General features: G+C 39.2%; 2 protein-coding genes across 2 annotated transcripts; both read left to right on the top strand.

Moving 5' to 3' along the window:
- Positions 1 to 166: 166 nt before the first annotated feature.
- Positions 167 to 4,152, top strand: bnip3la (BCL2 interacting protein 3 like a). The gene is made up of 6 exons (XM_079688867.1): positions 167 to 297; positions 1,385 to 1,655; positions 1,736 to 1,817; positions 1,898 to 2,004; positions 2,104 to 2,253; positions 2,571 to 4,152. Exons 1-6 carry the CDS (start codon positions 246 to 248, stop codon positions 2,617 to 2,619), a joined length of 711 nt encoding a protein of 236 aa, XP_079544993.1. The 5' UTR covers positions 167 to 245; the 3' UTR covers positions 2,620 to 4,152.
- A 1,343-nt stretch (positions 4,153 to 5,495) lies between these two features.
- On the top strand, positions 5,496 to 15,797 carry dpysl2a (dihydropyrimidinase like 2a). The gene is made up of 14 exons (XM_079688440.1): positions 5,496 to 5,848; positions 8,376 to 8,464; positions 8,587 to 8,771; positions 8,938 to 9,102; positions 9,359 to 9,420; positions 9,593 to 9,673; positions 9,761 to 9,829; positions 10,467 to 10,587; positions 10,709 to 10,865; positions 11,838 to 11,979; positions 12,106 to 12,276; positions 12,818 to 12,997; positions 13,110 to 13,314; positions 14,015 to 15,797. Exons 1-14 carry the CDS (start codon positions 5,807 to 5,809, stop codon positions 14,104 to 14,106), a joined length of 1,761 nt encoding a protein of 586 aa, XP_079544566.1. The 5' UTR covers positions 5,496 to 5,806; the 3' UTR covers positions 14,107 to 15,797.
- Positions 15,798 to 17,105: the final 1,308 nt, after the last annotated feature.

The following is a 17,105-nucleotide window of genomic DNA, read 5'->3' as shown; positions in this document are numbered from 1 at the left end:
GTGAAATAAATAGACGTGTGTACTATACTGCATACATAATGAAATTATACTAACTGTACTATAACTAATAAGAGTGTTGTGTTTTTCTGACATGATCCATCACTGAACTGGCGACTGCCCTTTAATCTCTTATCGGTCTGGACCATAGATGTATAAAGAGAAATACTCTTGACAGATTTTGCGCATGCGTACATCGTAGTGGGCCTGCGTGTCATGTTGATGAATTCTGAAGCTTGGTAGTCAACATGTCCACCGCTGCTGCTCAACAAAACAATAACGAGGAGCCCGGGCTTCACGGTAAGTACCGCCGCCTGTTTTATCTTCCTCCACTTCACAAACACTACTCCATGTATCCTTAACAAGTGTGGTTTTTTTTTAGGATCTCCGTGAAATGAAGATTTTATTGTAAAAGTTAAATCGGCTATGGTATTTCCTCTTCTTTGGGAGGGGCGGAGAGTGATGTTGTTTGACGTCATCGTCAAGATAGCCAATCGCGTTGTGATACATGTTTGATTGACGGAAGGAGAGCCAATCGTTTAAGCGAGTCGGAGATGGGCGGGCTCTGGCCAAAATGAAAACAAGTTGGGACAAAAGACAAAAATATATGCTGCTTTTATTTGATGTTATTTTTATTTATTTTTCTTAATATGTCATTCAACGCTCACTCATTGGTCGCCTTATTATTCAACAGGCCACCGTCTTTCTAACTTAGCATAACGGTAGACAATAGGCTGTTGGCTAACCGCTCAGAAAACAACAATAAATCACTTGACTGGAAAAGGTTTTTTTCAGGCTTGAGTCGACAAAAATGTATTTATGGACTAAAACGTTTGCACTGACAGGAAAAACAGACGCCCGCTTTGTATGTGTAAAAATCACTCGGCTTGAACAGCGACATGCCTGGGCAGATTCTTTCCCACTGCACTACAGTTATGCAATACCTCACATGAGAGCAGCCCTGGTGATGACATAGCCTACTGGTAAATGTGCCATCGGTCGTCCATTCGAAATGCAGAAATATATATTATTTTGCACAAACCTAAAACGGGCGTAAACGGCGGCTCGGGTTATCATAACGTGTACATTGTGTGCTAACCATGGTGCTAACCCAAGTTGTGCATAGAACATTACATAACCCACTCCTGTCTGGGTTAAATGTGCAAGCTGTTTGTGGGGCAGTGGCACAAATAAACGCTTGCAAACACTGATGCAGTGCACAGCCCGTTCATTGAAATGCATAGTGTAAGTGCTGCAGGAAATGTAGGTCAGCTGTTTCCATTTGAAAGGAGGCAGGGGCGTGTCTCTTTGTTGCATGCGATTTGCTGTTGGACAACAACAACCTAATTTCCTCGTTTTCCTTCCTCTTCACCTTTGTGTTGTCAAGGCTCTTGGGTAGAGCTTGAGATTAATGGGAACACAGGGGTCCAGGACGTGCAGACTGACATGCCAATAACTCCCGCTGAAGACCAAATAAACGCAAATACTGCCATGAGTCAAACTCTGCAGTCCTTGGACGTGGTGCCCGAGAGTGATGAAACCCTGATTGGAGGACTAGAGCATGTCCCGTCATCCTCCTCTATTCACAATGGAGACATGGAAAAGATCCTCCTGGATGCACAGCATGAATCCAGCCAAAGCAGTTCCTCCTGTAATAGGTAGGGATAACAGCCCATTAAATGCATTTTAAAGGTTGTTGTTGCAAGTTCCTTTTTTTCATTCCAATATCTTGACTCAGTCCTCACAGGCCTCCAAGTCCAGATCAGGATGAGGGTCAGATTATGTTTGATGTGGACATGTCCAGCCCAAGAGATAGTCAGGTAAAACAACACATTCAACTCTTAAGTTAACTCTTGAGTTTTTTATTTTAAACCTAAATATTTAACTTCCACCTTTACAGTCAGAGGACGATGGTACAGAGAAAGACAGAGACGAAGACATCCTGATGAACAAAGGAGTAGACTGGGTTGCTGATTGGTCGAGCAGACCGGAAAACGTTCCACCAAAGTAAGCCAACTATAAACTCCACAATGATTCACTTTATTTATTTATTTATTTATTTATTATTTTACATTTATTCATTGGTTGTTTGATTATTCCTCATAGAGAGTTCCACTTCAGGCACCCCCGGCGTTCAGTATCTCTCAGTATGAGGAAGAGTGGAGCCATGAAGAAAGGTGGCATCTTCTCTGCTGAATTCCTTAAAGTCTTCATCCCCTCATTACTCATCTCACACATCCTCGCTATTGGTGTCGGGTAAGTCAGGATTGATGCAGCTCTATCTTTATGCAGGGTAATAAATCCAAGGTTTAGTAGTAAAAAAAGTAAAAGTTTCGTATTCTGCTCTGATGTTGTTATGACTTTGTTATGTGCCCTAGGAAAGGGACAGTATATTCTATGTCATTGTCAATGTATCACTGCACAGATATCTAACTGTCAAAGATAACGGCAGTATATATATCTGAAACCTTTAGCCTAGGCCTGGAGCTTTAATAAAGCAGTCTAATGTTTATGAAACATGTTTGTACACATATTTCACATTTTTCATGCAAGTTCTGATTTTTTTTTTCTAGGGTGTACATAGGAAAGAGAATTGCCACAGCCTCCACGAGCTCTTACTGAATAGAAGATGTGCCTGGATATTCTCCTGTCTCCAACCATCCTCCTGTAGTCAAGCTGTCTCTCTGCATCTATTATACGCCCACATTTCCCTTCCAATCAGCAACTAATTCTGTCACCTATGTAGATGTAGTTATAGCGTTATACACTTGGCGTAATGTGGTTGCACTCCATCACATTTTGACACAGGGCAGCATTGTGCATCAACTTGAATCCAGTAGATGACTGATCCTATTAGAGCTGCAAAACATTATTCATCCCGTTCAATTAAAAAAATATGTGACAAGCATTTGATTTCAGCAGGCTTCAGGGTTGAAGTTTTCTCTACTTGCTTTGATTTTGTGTTATGAGAAATCTGGTCTTCTCCCAGGCTGCATCTCTCCACTCCGTGGTAGAGTGTACCAAACCAAAAAATGCGCCATATCTGCAAAACAAACAAATTAAATTGGCTCTGGGAACAGGTGGGACTTTTATCGCCTTAACTTTTTAAAGCTACCATCCGAGGTGCAGTTATTGGGGAGGGGGGGAACAAACTGCTGCACAGTGGGATTCATTTAAAAATCCCACACATGTTGACTCCTAAAGGATTTCTTTTTAAAGCTTTATATTTTTTTTAAGGTTGGAAAGCTTACACATTGATCTAGTATGTAGCTCCAACATTTTACAGTGGGGTTGTTTGAGCATATTATGATAGTAGAACCTACGGCGGATGGCAATTTACCAGGCCATATGCTATTTTTTTTATGACCTTTTTGCCTACATATCTTCTTCTCTAACATACTATAGCAGCAATGGCAAAGTGCCAAATGTTTATCGTTCACCACTGCACATTGGTGATTTATCTTAGACTGTTTTTCTGATATGTTTAGGTATTTAAAGTTATAGATGTGAAAATAATTTAAGCTGTGATCTTCCCCATGTAATAGACACCTTTTACGTTGTGTTTTTCTGTTCAAACATTGATATATTAATGCGTATTATATCATTGTTGTTACATAGCATTGTGTCAGTGTATGTAATGTGCTGTCGTTGAATTGCTGAAGCGTCTGTGTCAGAAACCACCAGAGGAAGGTATTTCCAGGGGCCTGATTAAAGAGTGTTATCTGATTTTATGTAGGTTACACTGTTCAATCTTTTCACATAATATGATACGATAAACAGTGTCCGTTATGTGTAGAACTTCCAGAAAAACTAGAGTAGCTTTTCCTGAAGAAAATGCATGCGACTTCTGTATATTGATGCTGATTGGATAACTCGATGATTCTTTTGTCAATGTTTGTAAATGTATGACGTGAATGAATCATATGGAAATCACTCATCATAATGTACAGTAAAAGCAGTATTGGTTTGAAAGCGCTCAACATGCATTGAAGCTTTAATGCATTTATAACTTATGCTAACACATACAATTAACATGTCACCATAACAGGCTTATGTACAGTTAATCAGTGTGCAATACAGAACGTTTTGGAATTTGAATAAAGTTTGTACTGTATACAGCGGCTGAGATATAAATAAAAGAGTGGTTGAAGCTCATAGACTCTAGTTACTTTACTAATGAAATTGAATATCATTAATATGAGCTCCTACATATCATCAATGAGAATTGTATCATTTTAATGGATGTGTATTGATGAGACACAATTGTTTTTATTAATTAATATTTTGTAAGGATGATTCACAGATATTCAATCAATCAATCAATCAATGTTTATTTATATAGCCCAATATCACAAATGTTACATTTGTCTCAGTGGACTTCACAGTTTGTACAGAATATCAGTATGACAATACGACACCCTCTGTCCTTAGACCCTCACATCGTACAAGGAAAAACTTCCAGAGAAAACCCAGTTTAAAGGGAAAAATGGGAGAAACCTCAGGGAGAGCAACAGAGGAGGGATCCCTCTCCCAGGACGGACAGACGTGCAATAGATGCCGTGTATAAATTGAAAAGATAATACATTTGCAACATAGGTAGTCCAAATGTTTGGAAATGCATGTGTGTATAATAGGAAGATGAATCCACGAGTATATCCATCCAGGACTTATGATCCAGGACCACAGCCACGACTCAAGATCCAGGACTCGCGATCCATGACACAGGACCGCAGGATCATCCATGACTCCGGATCCCGGAGTCATTCAGTTGTTTACGCTAACAAAACATATCACAAATGATGTGGGCAGGGCAAAGGGTCATCGCATGTGACCATTTGCTGTTAAAAGTTCCCCCTGATATGACTATTCATTTTAATTTATGTTAATTTATATAACCACCGATAGAAATGTATTTGATACGTTTTTACCAAAGGTGGACAAAGTACCAAAGTAGTCATGGGCCCATTTCAGCATCATATCTATTAAATTATTGTTTCATAATCATTGATGCATGGATGTGTTCATTGCCTCAATGTTGCAGTTGGTTGAGTGTATTTTAATTATTGCTAAATGCTGCTGGGTCAAATGTAATGAAACCATAATGTATCAGTTGGTTTATCATTTGTAGCAATAATCTAAATCTATAAAGTAGCTGAAGCTGTAATACTTATTTGACAATATTTGCCTACAAAATGTAGAGGGGTAATAGCATAAAATAGCATGTACTTAAGTATCCTACAAGTAACCGTTACTGAATATATTAGTGCAGTACTTGAGTAAATGTACTCAGTTATGTTCCGACGCTTGTTTTTAAGCCTGGTTATTGGCCTTTAATTGTTATATGTATATATTTTTAAATGTGTTACTGTTGAGACACCCGCTAGTGGGACTACAGCAAATGAAACAGGTGATGCTTATTAACCTGTTTGAGCCCCATGATGATGATAATCATCAAAGAAACATGGAGCTAAAGCTGAGCAGGGCGGGGCAGTGCGCATGCGCGGTTCCTCTTTGTGGCCCTTCTCTTCTTGGTGCTTGTCTGGTCTTCAGGGACCTATTCTAGCAGTAAATCCTGGGATAGGACTGTTAGGAAAAGATTTAACCACTCATTTAATAGCATTTTTCAGGCTGCATTGAGTGGACCTTTATCTATTTGCGTGAGGAATTGTCAGATAGGCACAGGCAGCCCAGGGCGTCGACTGGTTGAGCATCCATTCATCCTTTCATTGGCAGCTGAGGTGTTTCAGAGAGCTAGCTAGCGTTAGCCGAGAGGCAGGCAGGGCACAGCTGTGTTAAAGGAATTTTCAAAATGTCGGGATACCAAGGAAAGAAGAACATTCCGAGAATTACAGTGAGTATTGTTTCATTATTTAAAAATATATATCATGCATCCCTTGGTTGTGGTGTGTTTTTTGCAACGTGCGGTGAGTGAGCCTCAGGATTAGACCGAAAGCTAGCAGTCGCTTAGCCATTCATTTACATTGACGCTGTCACCAGCAGCCCTGCACAACATGAGAGAGCCTGCCATGAACAATGATCACCAGCCAGTCGGTTTGCACTGCAGTAATCTCTTTGACAAGTCCTCATGTTGAGATGGGTAGTATTTTTGTTCAATGCAATGCTGTTTTAGCCTCCATCAATAGCTTTTATTGCTGCTCCTCTGTCTCCCTGTCAGTTTGCAGGGTGTAGTTAGACGCAGCTTCCTTCACTGCCATCCCCTCCTCTGTTATCCTCCATCCTCTGACATCCCTCTCAGCCCTTTTTAGCAGAGCTATTTGTTTGCACAATCTTCCCATGCTGCAGGTGGAATAAGCTTGGGTTGAAATATTTAAACATGATTATATTGTATGCTGTTTGAAATTCAGGGATTTGACACTGTCTGTTTTGCTTTTGTGGTGCAGCTTTTCATCCAGAAACCACAGTATTAAGGGCGTACAGTAGGGATGCCGTGATAGTTAAAATAAGTAAAACCTCTTTTGGAAAGTAGGTCATTGGATAGCATCCATCCAAACCTTTTCCCCCCCTAAGCTTACACCAGTCAGCTGCATAAGCCAGAGAGCTGTAGCATATAGACTGAGTTTGATCATTTAATATTCAACAAACTGTCTTATAAAATGTGTTGGCCAGGGAAAGAGGTAGTTATCTCTCACAGGTAGAGGCAGGTTATGTACATGCTGTCCTAACATCCGGCACACAACATGCAGACCCTAGGGGTCTTCACACACCACTTGTTAGTTTGGAACAAAGCATAGGGTTTCACTTTTCAGATCTCTCGACAAAACACCAACATTGGGCTTTGTCCTTAAACAACAGTAACTGAATTCATTCAAACATACAGTTGTATCTAGTGCCACCATAGTACCACCACACAGTCCAATTATCTGTCCATATAACGACAGCAACAGGAGTTATTATGAATGCCTTTTTCTCAGTCAATGCAAACAATAGTTTTAATAATTACACTTGTGTCCTATTATTTATAATGGATTCAGCTAACAAGACTAAATATTGCTAATTCATTGACATGTAATGTCTTATTGAACATTTAAACAAACTAAGAAAAAATATGCTGCAACTGAGAGTGAAATTATTACTCGTTACAGCCATACATTTATGCGGTAATGATGATAATGCTGATACAAAATTCAATATGTATCTTCTTTAGTTTAAAAGCCTTTTATTGTAACTTCTACTACTCAAATATGTTAGGTTTACGGTCCTAGACGAGCAAATATACAGAAAAAATGATCATATTTAAAAGAAGCTGGAATCAGATAATTTTACTAATTACATATTTTACTAAATGAAAATAGTTGGCAATTAAGATTGGACAAGATTTTATAAAATACGATACGATTCTAGTGTTTAATAGTTAAGAATTAAACAATTATAGTTATGCATTATTTTGTGGAACAAATGTTAAGAGGTCTTCAAAATGTGATCCCGGAGGTCCTAGTTTGTTGTGCTACTAAATATAATTACGTGACACTGACAGGTATTTCTATTATTTTAGCCAACATTAATGAATGTGGCTAGGCTAATAATAGAACACCTTTTTAGTTTATGTAACACTATTACATTTAGAGCACACTGTGCTTAACACTGAGCCCTTTGATAAGTACATTAATTTCTTAGTAATGAATTCAGTTCTGTTAAAGCATTAATCGCGATCTTTACTGCAGAGAAGAACATACCTATATATATATTACATAGTTATTCATTCATTCATGAATTTAAGGACTACGGCAATGCGCAACAAAAGCCTGTTTGAGCTTGAGAGGATAGGTTTTACGACCCACTTATTGATGGCCTATTGTTAATGCAACTATTATTAATATACCTAATGCTGTCCCTGTCCACTCTGGACATCAGTGTTTCCTGCTGGGAGGGTTGCAGTGAGCCACCCTTGTCTTCATTAGCTCTCCCCACGGTCCTCAGAGACCCCGGGAAGCCTGTAGGAGAAGTAGGCCAGCCTCGTGAGCTCTCCTTTCATCTCATACTGATCGAGTTAATTGTGCCACTCAAGAGTTTGCGCACTTACTCAAGGGTTTTGATCAAGACTTATTCCCTCCTTTCAAACTAGGAGTTTGTGTGAATTAATCATGTAGGACAGGTTTGAGTGTTCTGAACAAACCAGGAAATTGATATTAATGAAACACTTGAGTTGACCCAAGGTACTTTTTCTATTCTTAAAAAGTCATTTGTCTTCAAATGACCTGTTGAATCATGGAGTAGTTTATTTATCTGCAAGTGATTAAGAGTATTGATTTATTGCTCTTTTACTCTGATTATTATTATTATTAATATTATTATTATTCTGCTGATTTCTGGATAATTTGTTTTTATGGGTAATCTTGATTTGTGTCTCCTCCTTTCAGAGTGACCGTCTCCTCGTCAAAGGAGCAAAGATTGTGAACGATGATCAGTCATTCCTGGCTGACATCTACATGGAGGATGGAGTCATCAAGTATGTTTCATTTGAAGATTGACAAATAATAATTTAGTGGATACAAAAATAATCTTAGCATCAGCCTGATCCTGTTTTCTTCCTTCATTTCTGGATTTTTCTCTTTATTTTTCCTCCTTTAGGCAAATCGGTGACAACCTCATTGTTCCTGGTGGGGTTAAGATCATAGAGGCTCATGGGAGGATGGTGATGCCTGGTGGTATTGACGTGCACACCCGATTCCAGATGCCTGACCGGGGCATGGTGTCAGCCGATGACTTCTACCAGGGAACCAAGGCGGCCCTGTCTGGGGGGACGACTATGATCAGTACGTATTACATCACACATCATCACACGTGTTTTTTGAAACCCTCGTTTTAAAGCTTAGTATTCTGGATTATCTCGTTGCACATTTGCGTGCCATGGAGCGTATGATCTAATTTTTGCAGTTTGATGTGCACATTAAATCCAACCTGTTTGTTTGTGTTTTATAGTTGACCATGTGGTGCCGGAGCCTGGGGTCAGCCTGGTTGCAGCTTTCAAACAGTGGAGGGAGTGGGCTGATAGCAAGTCCTGCTGCGACTACTCCCTGCATGTGGACATCACCAGCTGGAACACAGGCACTCAGGAGGAGATGGAGACCCTGGTGAAGGACCATGGTACGGAGTCAACACTTTAAGTTTCTTCTCCTCTTTCATCAAATCCAAATATCACTGACTTAGCTTTCACAGAAGTGTCTCTTAGACGTTGCATGTGGGGGACAAGTAAACAACTTTTCACAGACAATAAAATAGCAACTCAATATTTCTGCTTTGTAATTTTTATCCTTTTGATTTGACTTGCTCTGGGGTTTCTTTCTTTTTCTTTCTTTATTCCACCTTTGGCTTTTTTCTCTCATACGTTTTCTATCTTCAGGTGTCAACTCTTTCCTGGTCTATTTGGCTTATAAGGATGTTTTCCAACTTTCTGACTCTCAGGTATGCTCGGCTTCAGCTTGATATCAGAATCAGAATACCTTTATTAGTCCCACAGAGATATAAGCGGGCTCTACCGCTGTCTGTCGTAGCTAATGTTTTTATGAGGCTGTTAGTTGTTTTTCTGGTGGACAAATTGCCTACAACGTGACCCGTGTGCATCATTTTCTTTTAGATCTACGAGGTGTTAAGTGTCATCAGAGACCTTGGAGCCATTGCTCAGGTGCATGCTGAAAATGGAGACATCATTGCAGAGGTAACAGAACCACAAAGTCTTTCAAGTATAAGCTGTAAGAAGATAGAAGATATTTTGGATTATAATGTCCTTGTGTGGATTGTTTAGGAGCAGAGACGTATCCTGGAGCTGGGGATCACTGGCCCTGAAGGCCATGTGCTCAGCCGCCCAGAGGAGGTAAGAAAGAGGGCTGGATTTTAAAAGCTAGCCAAAGGAGTATAGGTTTTGTGATAATGTACCCACAATACAGTGTAGGCAAGGCTACTTTATTATATAACTCATTTTGAATTAGGCAATTTAAAGTGTTTTACAAACAGTAAAAGCATTAAGATATAGTGCAACAGAAACACATCAAAAGTCATTAAAAAGCCAAGAGAATGTAATTAAATGAGCTCAAATTAGAAGATGCGTATAAAAAACAAGAATATAAGTTACAGCTCAGTGTATGATATGGGTAGTTATTTGATTTAATTATTGACAGCAGCATAAGAAAAGTCTTGAGCCTGGATTGAAAAGAGGTGAGAGTTGCTGCGGACCTGCAGTTTTCTGGGAGTTTGCTCGAGATATTTGGAACATAATAACTGAACGCTGCTCCTCCATGTTTAGCTCTCACTCTGGGGACAGAAAGCAGAGCTGAACCAGAAGGCCTTAGAGTTCTGGGCGATTACTTGGCAGGAGATCAGAAATGCATTTGACCGTAAACCATTCAGTGCTTTATAAACCAGAAGTAATATTTGATGTCAGCTCTTAAGGTGGGAGGCGAGAAGAGATGCTTGAGAAACCAGACTTCTGATTAATCTGTCTGTGTGTGCAGGTGGAGGCAGAGGCAGTCAATCGCGCTGTCACCATAGCCAACCAGACCAACTGTCCCCTCTACATCACCAAGGTGATGAGCAAGAGTGCTGCTGATGTGATTGCCCTTGCCAGGAAAAAGGGTAAGAAGGGACATTTTAAGCTTTTTCTTTACTACTCAACAGTTAACCTGTACCTGTGTCCGTCTGGATTCCCACATGTTCCGCTGTCATCATCTTGTCATCATCTTGTCATCCCCTGTAGGTGCTGTGGTTTACGGAGAGCCCATTTCTGCCAGCTTGGGCACAGATGGTACCCATTACTGGAGCAAGAACTGGGCGAAGGCTGCCTCCTATGTCACTTCTCCCCCGCTCAGCCCTGATCCCACCACCCCCGACTACCTCAACTCTCTGCTGTCATGGTAGGAGCTAAAGATAGCTGGAGCACTATTTGACATCTTACTGCTGAGAGCTGCATTTTATTTTTATCTAGCTATACTCAAAGACTGTACAGCGATGACGTGCCTCCAGCTACTGGAGCTGCCATCTTCAAATGTTGACGTAATTCTGTGTATTAGTGTAGGGGTCCCCCCACACACACGCCAATCATAAGCCAAGGCCACGACCTGTTAGTGTTAGCCTCCTAGCTGCTAGGTTAGAAAGCACAATTAGTAACCATAATATCTCTATATGAACATTTGTAATCTAATTGAAACTTCTACTACACAAACTTGTGACTCCTGTTTCAGAAACGTAATCTGCTAGTCTTCTAACATTGATATAAAAACACAACAGTCCGACACCTATGACTAACCGTACTGTCAGTGTAAATGTTGCAATTTACCTAGTAGCTAGAAACACCGTTAGTGAACATACTATTGACTCTTTAAAGAGATATGTTATTTCAGATGTCTCTATAAAGATCCTCGTATAACGTCATATCTATTTTTTTCAAAAAGACAATCATCTCTACTAATACAAATTCCTGGGCCCAAGGCTATGAGACTACTTCACTCAGAGAAACTGTCAAATCAAACATGACATTTCTCCTAATTTTGTTTGCATCAAATGACTAATTAAAACCAAACTAATCAGTATAATTAACATTTTAACATACATCATTGTGATAAGAACTTACTTAAATGACTGACATTTTCTCAAGTAAAAAAATTAATGAAAATGAAATAAAAGCCCAATCTATTAACACTGAGAAGGAGCCATCTGTTGTCTTTCCTTTTGGGGAGCTGTAATGTTGTCCATCTTCATATGTCATCTACGGCTTTACCCTTTTAAATACACAAAGTTAATTATTTAAATTAGCATGTAAATGTCACAGCTTCATGAGTATTTATGTGAAATGAATCCTTATTCTTCTTTTGTTCCTTCTTCTCTAGTGGGGACCTGCAGGTGACTGGTAGTGCTCACTGCACTTTCCAGACTTCTCAGCGTGCAATCGGTAAAGATGACTTCACCCTGATCCCAGAGGGCACCAACGGCACTGAGGAGAGGATGTCTCTGATCTGGGACAAATGTGTGGTGAGTTTGATCTGACCCACTTTACACAAAATCCAAAAATTCCTATCATGACGTCATTGAGAGCAAATCACCTTGTAAAGCTTTAAAAATGTTAAGATGCAACTCTGTGGTTTCTTCTCCTAAAAGGTGACTGGCAAGATGGATGAGAACCAGTTTGTGGCGGTGACCAGCACTAACGCAGCCAAGATCTTCAACCTGTTCCCCCGCAAGGGCCGCATCGCTGTGGGGTCCGATGCCGACCTCGTGCTGTGGGACCCTGATATGACGAAGATCATCTCAGCGAAGACCCACAACCTGGTCAGAGGGCTACTCTGCTGCTTTTAGTCGTATCCACAGCGCCTTTAATCATTGTTGTGCTGTAGACATGTTGAGAGCTTGTTCTTGAGGTTGTATGTAATGGGCGAATGCACATTGTGTGCTAAAACATGCTAAAGCAGCTCTGTTAGGATGAAAGGTGCAATGGCCGTATATGGTATTAACCTGTTTTATTCGGTCTATTTATAACGTAACACACTTCCACGAGAGGAACAAAAGATAGTCTAAAACCAATACAGAAAAAAATGAATCTGGGTCAAAATTAGCTTTAAAAATACAGATTACTGTTCAAACTTTGTAGTTAAACTTACTATAACAGGGATTACAAGTTGTCTTTTATTTTATTAATCTATTATGATAATGAAGTAAAACAGAGTCCTGTGTGGGCAAAACATAGACTCTTAGATGTACTGCTACATGATATCCATAGTGAATAATTGAACAACGTGTATCAGGAAAAACTGATATATAATAGTAACTAGGCCCAAAAGGCATTCTTCTGATCAATCTCTTCTTTTCCCAGGCTGTGGAGTACAACATCTTTGAGGGCACAGAGGTGCGCGGGGGTCCAGTGGTGGTGATCAGTCAGGGCAAAATAGTGCTGGAGGAGGGCAGCCTCCACCCCACCGAGGGCTGCGGGCGCTATATCAGCCGTAAGCCCTTCTCTGACCATGTCTACAAGAGGATAAAGGCTCGCAGCAGGGTGAGTTCCATGTTGTCACACCTCTAATCAGACACTAATGTTAATTCTGATCATATAAGGAAGCTGGTGAACAACACGGCTTGTGGTCTGATGAATCGTTCTGTATGTTTAGCTCACAGAGTTGCGAGGAGTCCCCAGGGGCCACTATGACGGGCCGGTGTGTGAGGTGACTGTGACTCCAAAGATGATGTCCACAGTGTCCTCAGTGAAGACGTCCCCTGCCAAGCAGCAGCAGCAGCAGCAACAGCAGCAGCAGCAGCAGCAGGCCGGGCCCCAGCCGGTGCGCAACCTCCACCAGTCCAGCTTCAGTCTGTCCGGTGAGTGAAAGCACAAGTTTCATTAAAAAAAAACGTACATTTAGGACTATAAAAGTCTGCATAGGTATCGATAAAATGGTATCGATTTTTAAAGATAAAATTGCTAACTGTTTACTGCAATAGGAGTCATATAATTAATCTAAATGTATTTATTTTTTGCTTGGTGGAATTTCCCTGAGCACATCCGTGAAGTGCAAGAATGTTTTTTTTAGAGTTAAAAATGAGATGTTTGAATGATAATCCTCAGTAATGAGGATATCATTTCTGTAATGTGGGTAAAGGTACATACATGAACGGTTAGAACAGTCTGGTATTTTCAGAAAAGGAAAAAAAGTTAATATGATGCAACTTTTATAACCAGGACAAGTAAACTTTATGCAATATTAGGATAACTACAATCTAAAACAATACCATCTCATATATTGCCTCGTATCCCAATATCAATATAATATTAATATATTACTCAGCACCATCTTCTTATGAACTACTTTTGTCCTGTTTAAACATGTGAATGTATTCATTTCCAGTAATTATTGGCCTTTGTTTTATCCATTAGCAGCCAATTTTACTTTATACTTCTTCTAGTGTGACCCTAGTACAAATCGCTATCAATTTCCATTCTATGTGGTCTTAAAGAGGTTTTAAAATCTCTCGACTTTATCTTGCAGTAACCCAGTGTATTATATTTTTTATTTTTTAGGCGCCCAAACTGACGACAACATTCCTCGTCGCAACACTCAGCGCATCGTGGCTCCTCCCGGTGGAAAAGCTAACATCACCAACCTCGGCTAAGCTCTTTACTCACGTGAGGCGGAGGACGCAGGGCAGCCTGGGACCAGAGGCCCCTCCCACCGCCGCCACATCATATCTGGTCACCCCCGACTCCACCCTGCTCCTCACCCACAAGCACTCCGTCCATTCTTCTTCACACACCACCACTACGTCACATCTTTCCTGTCATTTTCCATTGTCAAGGAAGATCACGTTAATTGAAGCGTCTTTTGTTTTTTGCTGCTTTTGAAGCCTAATTTTGATTATTGATTAATTTAATTTGTTTACATTTTTGTATAAATTCTGCTGTGCATGTTTGAGCTGGTTATTTGCCCTCTTGGCTCGGAAAGTTGACGGAAAAGATCAGTTAGTTGGACAAGAAGGTTTTTTTAGAAACTGCAAGTGTTTACGTTTTTTCTTAACGTGCTGTCCATTCCCCGCAGAAGAATGCACTGGTGTTGTAACTCTGTAAAATGGCTGTTTTAGTACAAAAACTGTTAAAACTGAAAATACTAGTCATGAAAGGTGACCCTAGAATATCACTATGTATATGTATATCCTAATTCTGCAGTATTTTGTTTTGTGTGTAGGTACAGCAGAACAATTCAGCTCGGTCTTCCTTTCGTGTTATAGTTGCACTTTCTTTATTTTTGTATATTGTGTTGTATATGGTTTTTTTCACTTTGTCATTTTTGGAAGCGCTGAAATAAAAAGAAAGGGTATTTAAGGGTTAAACCACTCATTCAACTGGCACATAACAATTTGTCTGAGAACCTTTTCCCTCATTTCAACATTTTGTGTTTTCCTGGTGTTTGTTTAAAGGTTGTCAGAGCAAAAGGCTTCCAATAATCAGAACGGTGTATAATTGTTCAGGTAACATACAAATGTGAAGTTTGCCGACAGCGCTCTCTGCACATGGTGCTATATGACCATTGCTGTAAATGTGCAGATGATGTCCTCACACACACACACACACACACACACACACACACACACACACAGCAGTCACCATTCCTTCAGAATTTATTTTGCACCAATCCAAAATAATAAAAAATGTATGTGAGCTTGCAACTTTTTATTTTGTATTAATGGCTTTGTCTGTATGTTTTAGGATATTTGTTGGAACTACTTGCCTGCCTGTTCTGTAAGATATTGATAGCACACTGTATCTATGAAGGCTATTTCAAGAAGTGGAAACACCAACTTTGAGACCTGATGAAAATTCAGTATGTATATGAAGTCACTCACAGTGTGCTGATGATTTGTCCATTGTTCTCGGTGTTAGTGTCGTGAATGAATAATCAGATATCCCTGTTTTTCCTCTCTTATCCCTTCTACCGCACCACATCCACTCGAGGAAGTACGTTGTATTCACCAAACCACAAAAACGTTGTCGGTGTCACGGCACTGTGCGGCCATACTGTAAAACACTAGACTGTTTCTTCCTCATTGCCTTGTCAAGTGTAGTTTTTGTATGCCAAGCTATAATGTGAAGTGATTTGCATTGGGGGAAGTGTCCTGGTGATGGTATTTGAGTTGTGATGTTGAGCACTGTTGTTACCCCTCTCCCAGCAAGTGTGATACTCTAATCGGTCATGTATGTTTTGTAGGATACCAGGGTTTTTGGGGAGGGAATTGTCGGTCTTGTCAGCATTCGACCCTATCTGTGTTGACTTCAGTGGATTAAAGTAATAAAAATGAAACTTATGGTATTGAGTCTTTATTTTATTTTATATACACAAGTTCATCACACAGAATTTCATTATAACAATCACGTAATTGTCAACCCTATCATTCTTTTTCAAACTTGTGTATTTTTATTGAAATAATATAAGCAAAGGGTGACATTTTTTGGATACTTTTAGTAAAGAAAAAGCTCTTGGAATGTTTTCACCCCTGATTAAACATGAGTTCCTGTCACAAAAGCATATATTGGAGTAATTATTTAAAAGCCTACCTACTGAGTCCTATCTCTATTGTCGTAATATGTATGCAATCCTTTCTAGAAACCTTCAAAGATCATTTACCAAAAATCCCGAAAATATTTGAAGAACAACATTACTGTAAATGTTATCAATTTCAAATTTGGACAACTACTTTTGTAAGTAACGCCACATCCAGGCGGTAGATACCCTTGCACATTTTGCACAAAACTGTAAAGCTCTCTCGTTCCAAAATGCAGTTATATTGTACGCATTTCTTGTAGTATTTTATATAGTATTTCTAGTTTATATTTATGACTGTGCATACCAAACACCAAGACAATTCCTTAAACCACCTTGCCAATAAACCTCCCTGTGAATCTGAATGGTGTGACTCAGAGAGGCGGTGAGACACTAGGTGGAGGCACAGAGTCGTGATGTGCAGCCTTCTGCTGCCGCTCCACCTCAGACATTCACCTGCAGGGACGCTGCCAGTCAAGTGAATTGAGCAGGACAATGTCACAGTGAATGCGCTGATCAGAAACAGAACTGTGACTAGAGAAACCCACTGGCTGTTTGCCAATCTGTCCAATTAGGACTCTGGGACTGCATGATGAGCTTAAAAGAGACATCAAAAAGCATCGGGAAGCATATTTATTGATGTTGATTTATTTATTTTTATGTTTCAAATTAATATTAATAATAATAATATATAAAGATGTATTATTATTATTTATTGTAATATTATTATTGTAATTATTTTTACATGTGTTATTAGTTTTTATTTATAGTGAAAAAAAACAATATTTTCTTGTTTGCTGTTTTTATTTTAATTTTATTATTATTATTACTATTATTAATAGTTTGAATTATAATGTAACCACTACTATTAGTTTGAATTGTATCACTATTATTATTATTGTTATTATTATTATTATTATTATTATTATTATTATAGTTTATTGTATTATTACAATTATACATTTTAATTTTAATGCTACTATACTTATTAATTTAACATATTTTATTCATTTTTATTATTGTATTAAAATGTATTGTTTTAATTGTATTATTATTATTATTATTATTATAAGTAGT

The sequence above is a fragment of the Notothenia rossii genome, assembly GCF_949606895.1.
Source record: "Notothenia rossii genome assembly, chromosome: 6".
Classification (NCBI taxonomy): domain Eukaryota; kingdom Metazoa; phylum Chordata; class Actinopteri; order Perciformes; family Nototheniidae; genus Notothenia; species Notothenia rossii.
The sequence above is the reverse complement of the archived record's forward strand: the minus strand, read 5'-3'. Positions and strand labels throughout refer to the sequence as shown.

Bases quoted from the DNA above. Each gene is read 5' to 3' on its own strand.
- bnip3la (XM_079688867.1), top strand. From the start codon at position 246: ATGTCCACCGCTGCTGCTCAACAAAACAATAACGAGGAGCCCGGGCTT. The intron at 1,656-1,735 runs GTAGGGATAACA...ATCTTGACTCAG, and splicing joins AGCAGTTCCTCCTGTAATAG to TCCTCACAGGCCTCCAAGTC. The intron at 2,254-2,570 runs GTAAGTCAGGAT...TTTTTTTTCTAG, and splicing joins ATCCTCGCTATTGGTGTCGG to GGTGTACATAGGAAAGAGAA.
- dpysl2a (XM_079688440.1), top strand. From the start codon at position 5,807: ATGTCGGGATACCAAGGAAAGAAGAACATTCCGAGAATTACA. The intron at 9,830-10,466 runs GTAAGAAAGAGG...CTGTGTGTGCAG, and splicing joins TGCTCAGCCGCCCAGAGGAG to GTGGAGGCAGAGGCAGTCAA. The intron at 12,277-12,817 runs GTCAGAGGGCTA...TTCTTTTCCCAG, and splicing joins CAGCGAAGACCCACAACCTG to GCTGTGGAGTACAACATCTT.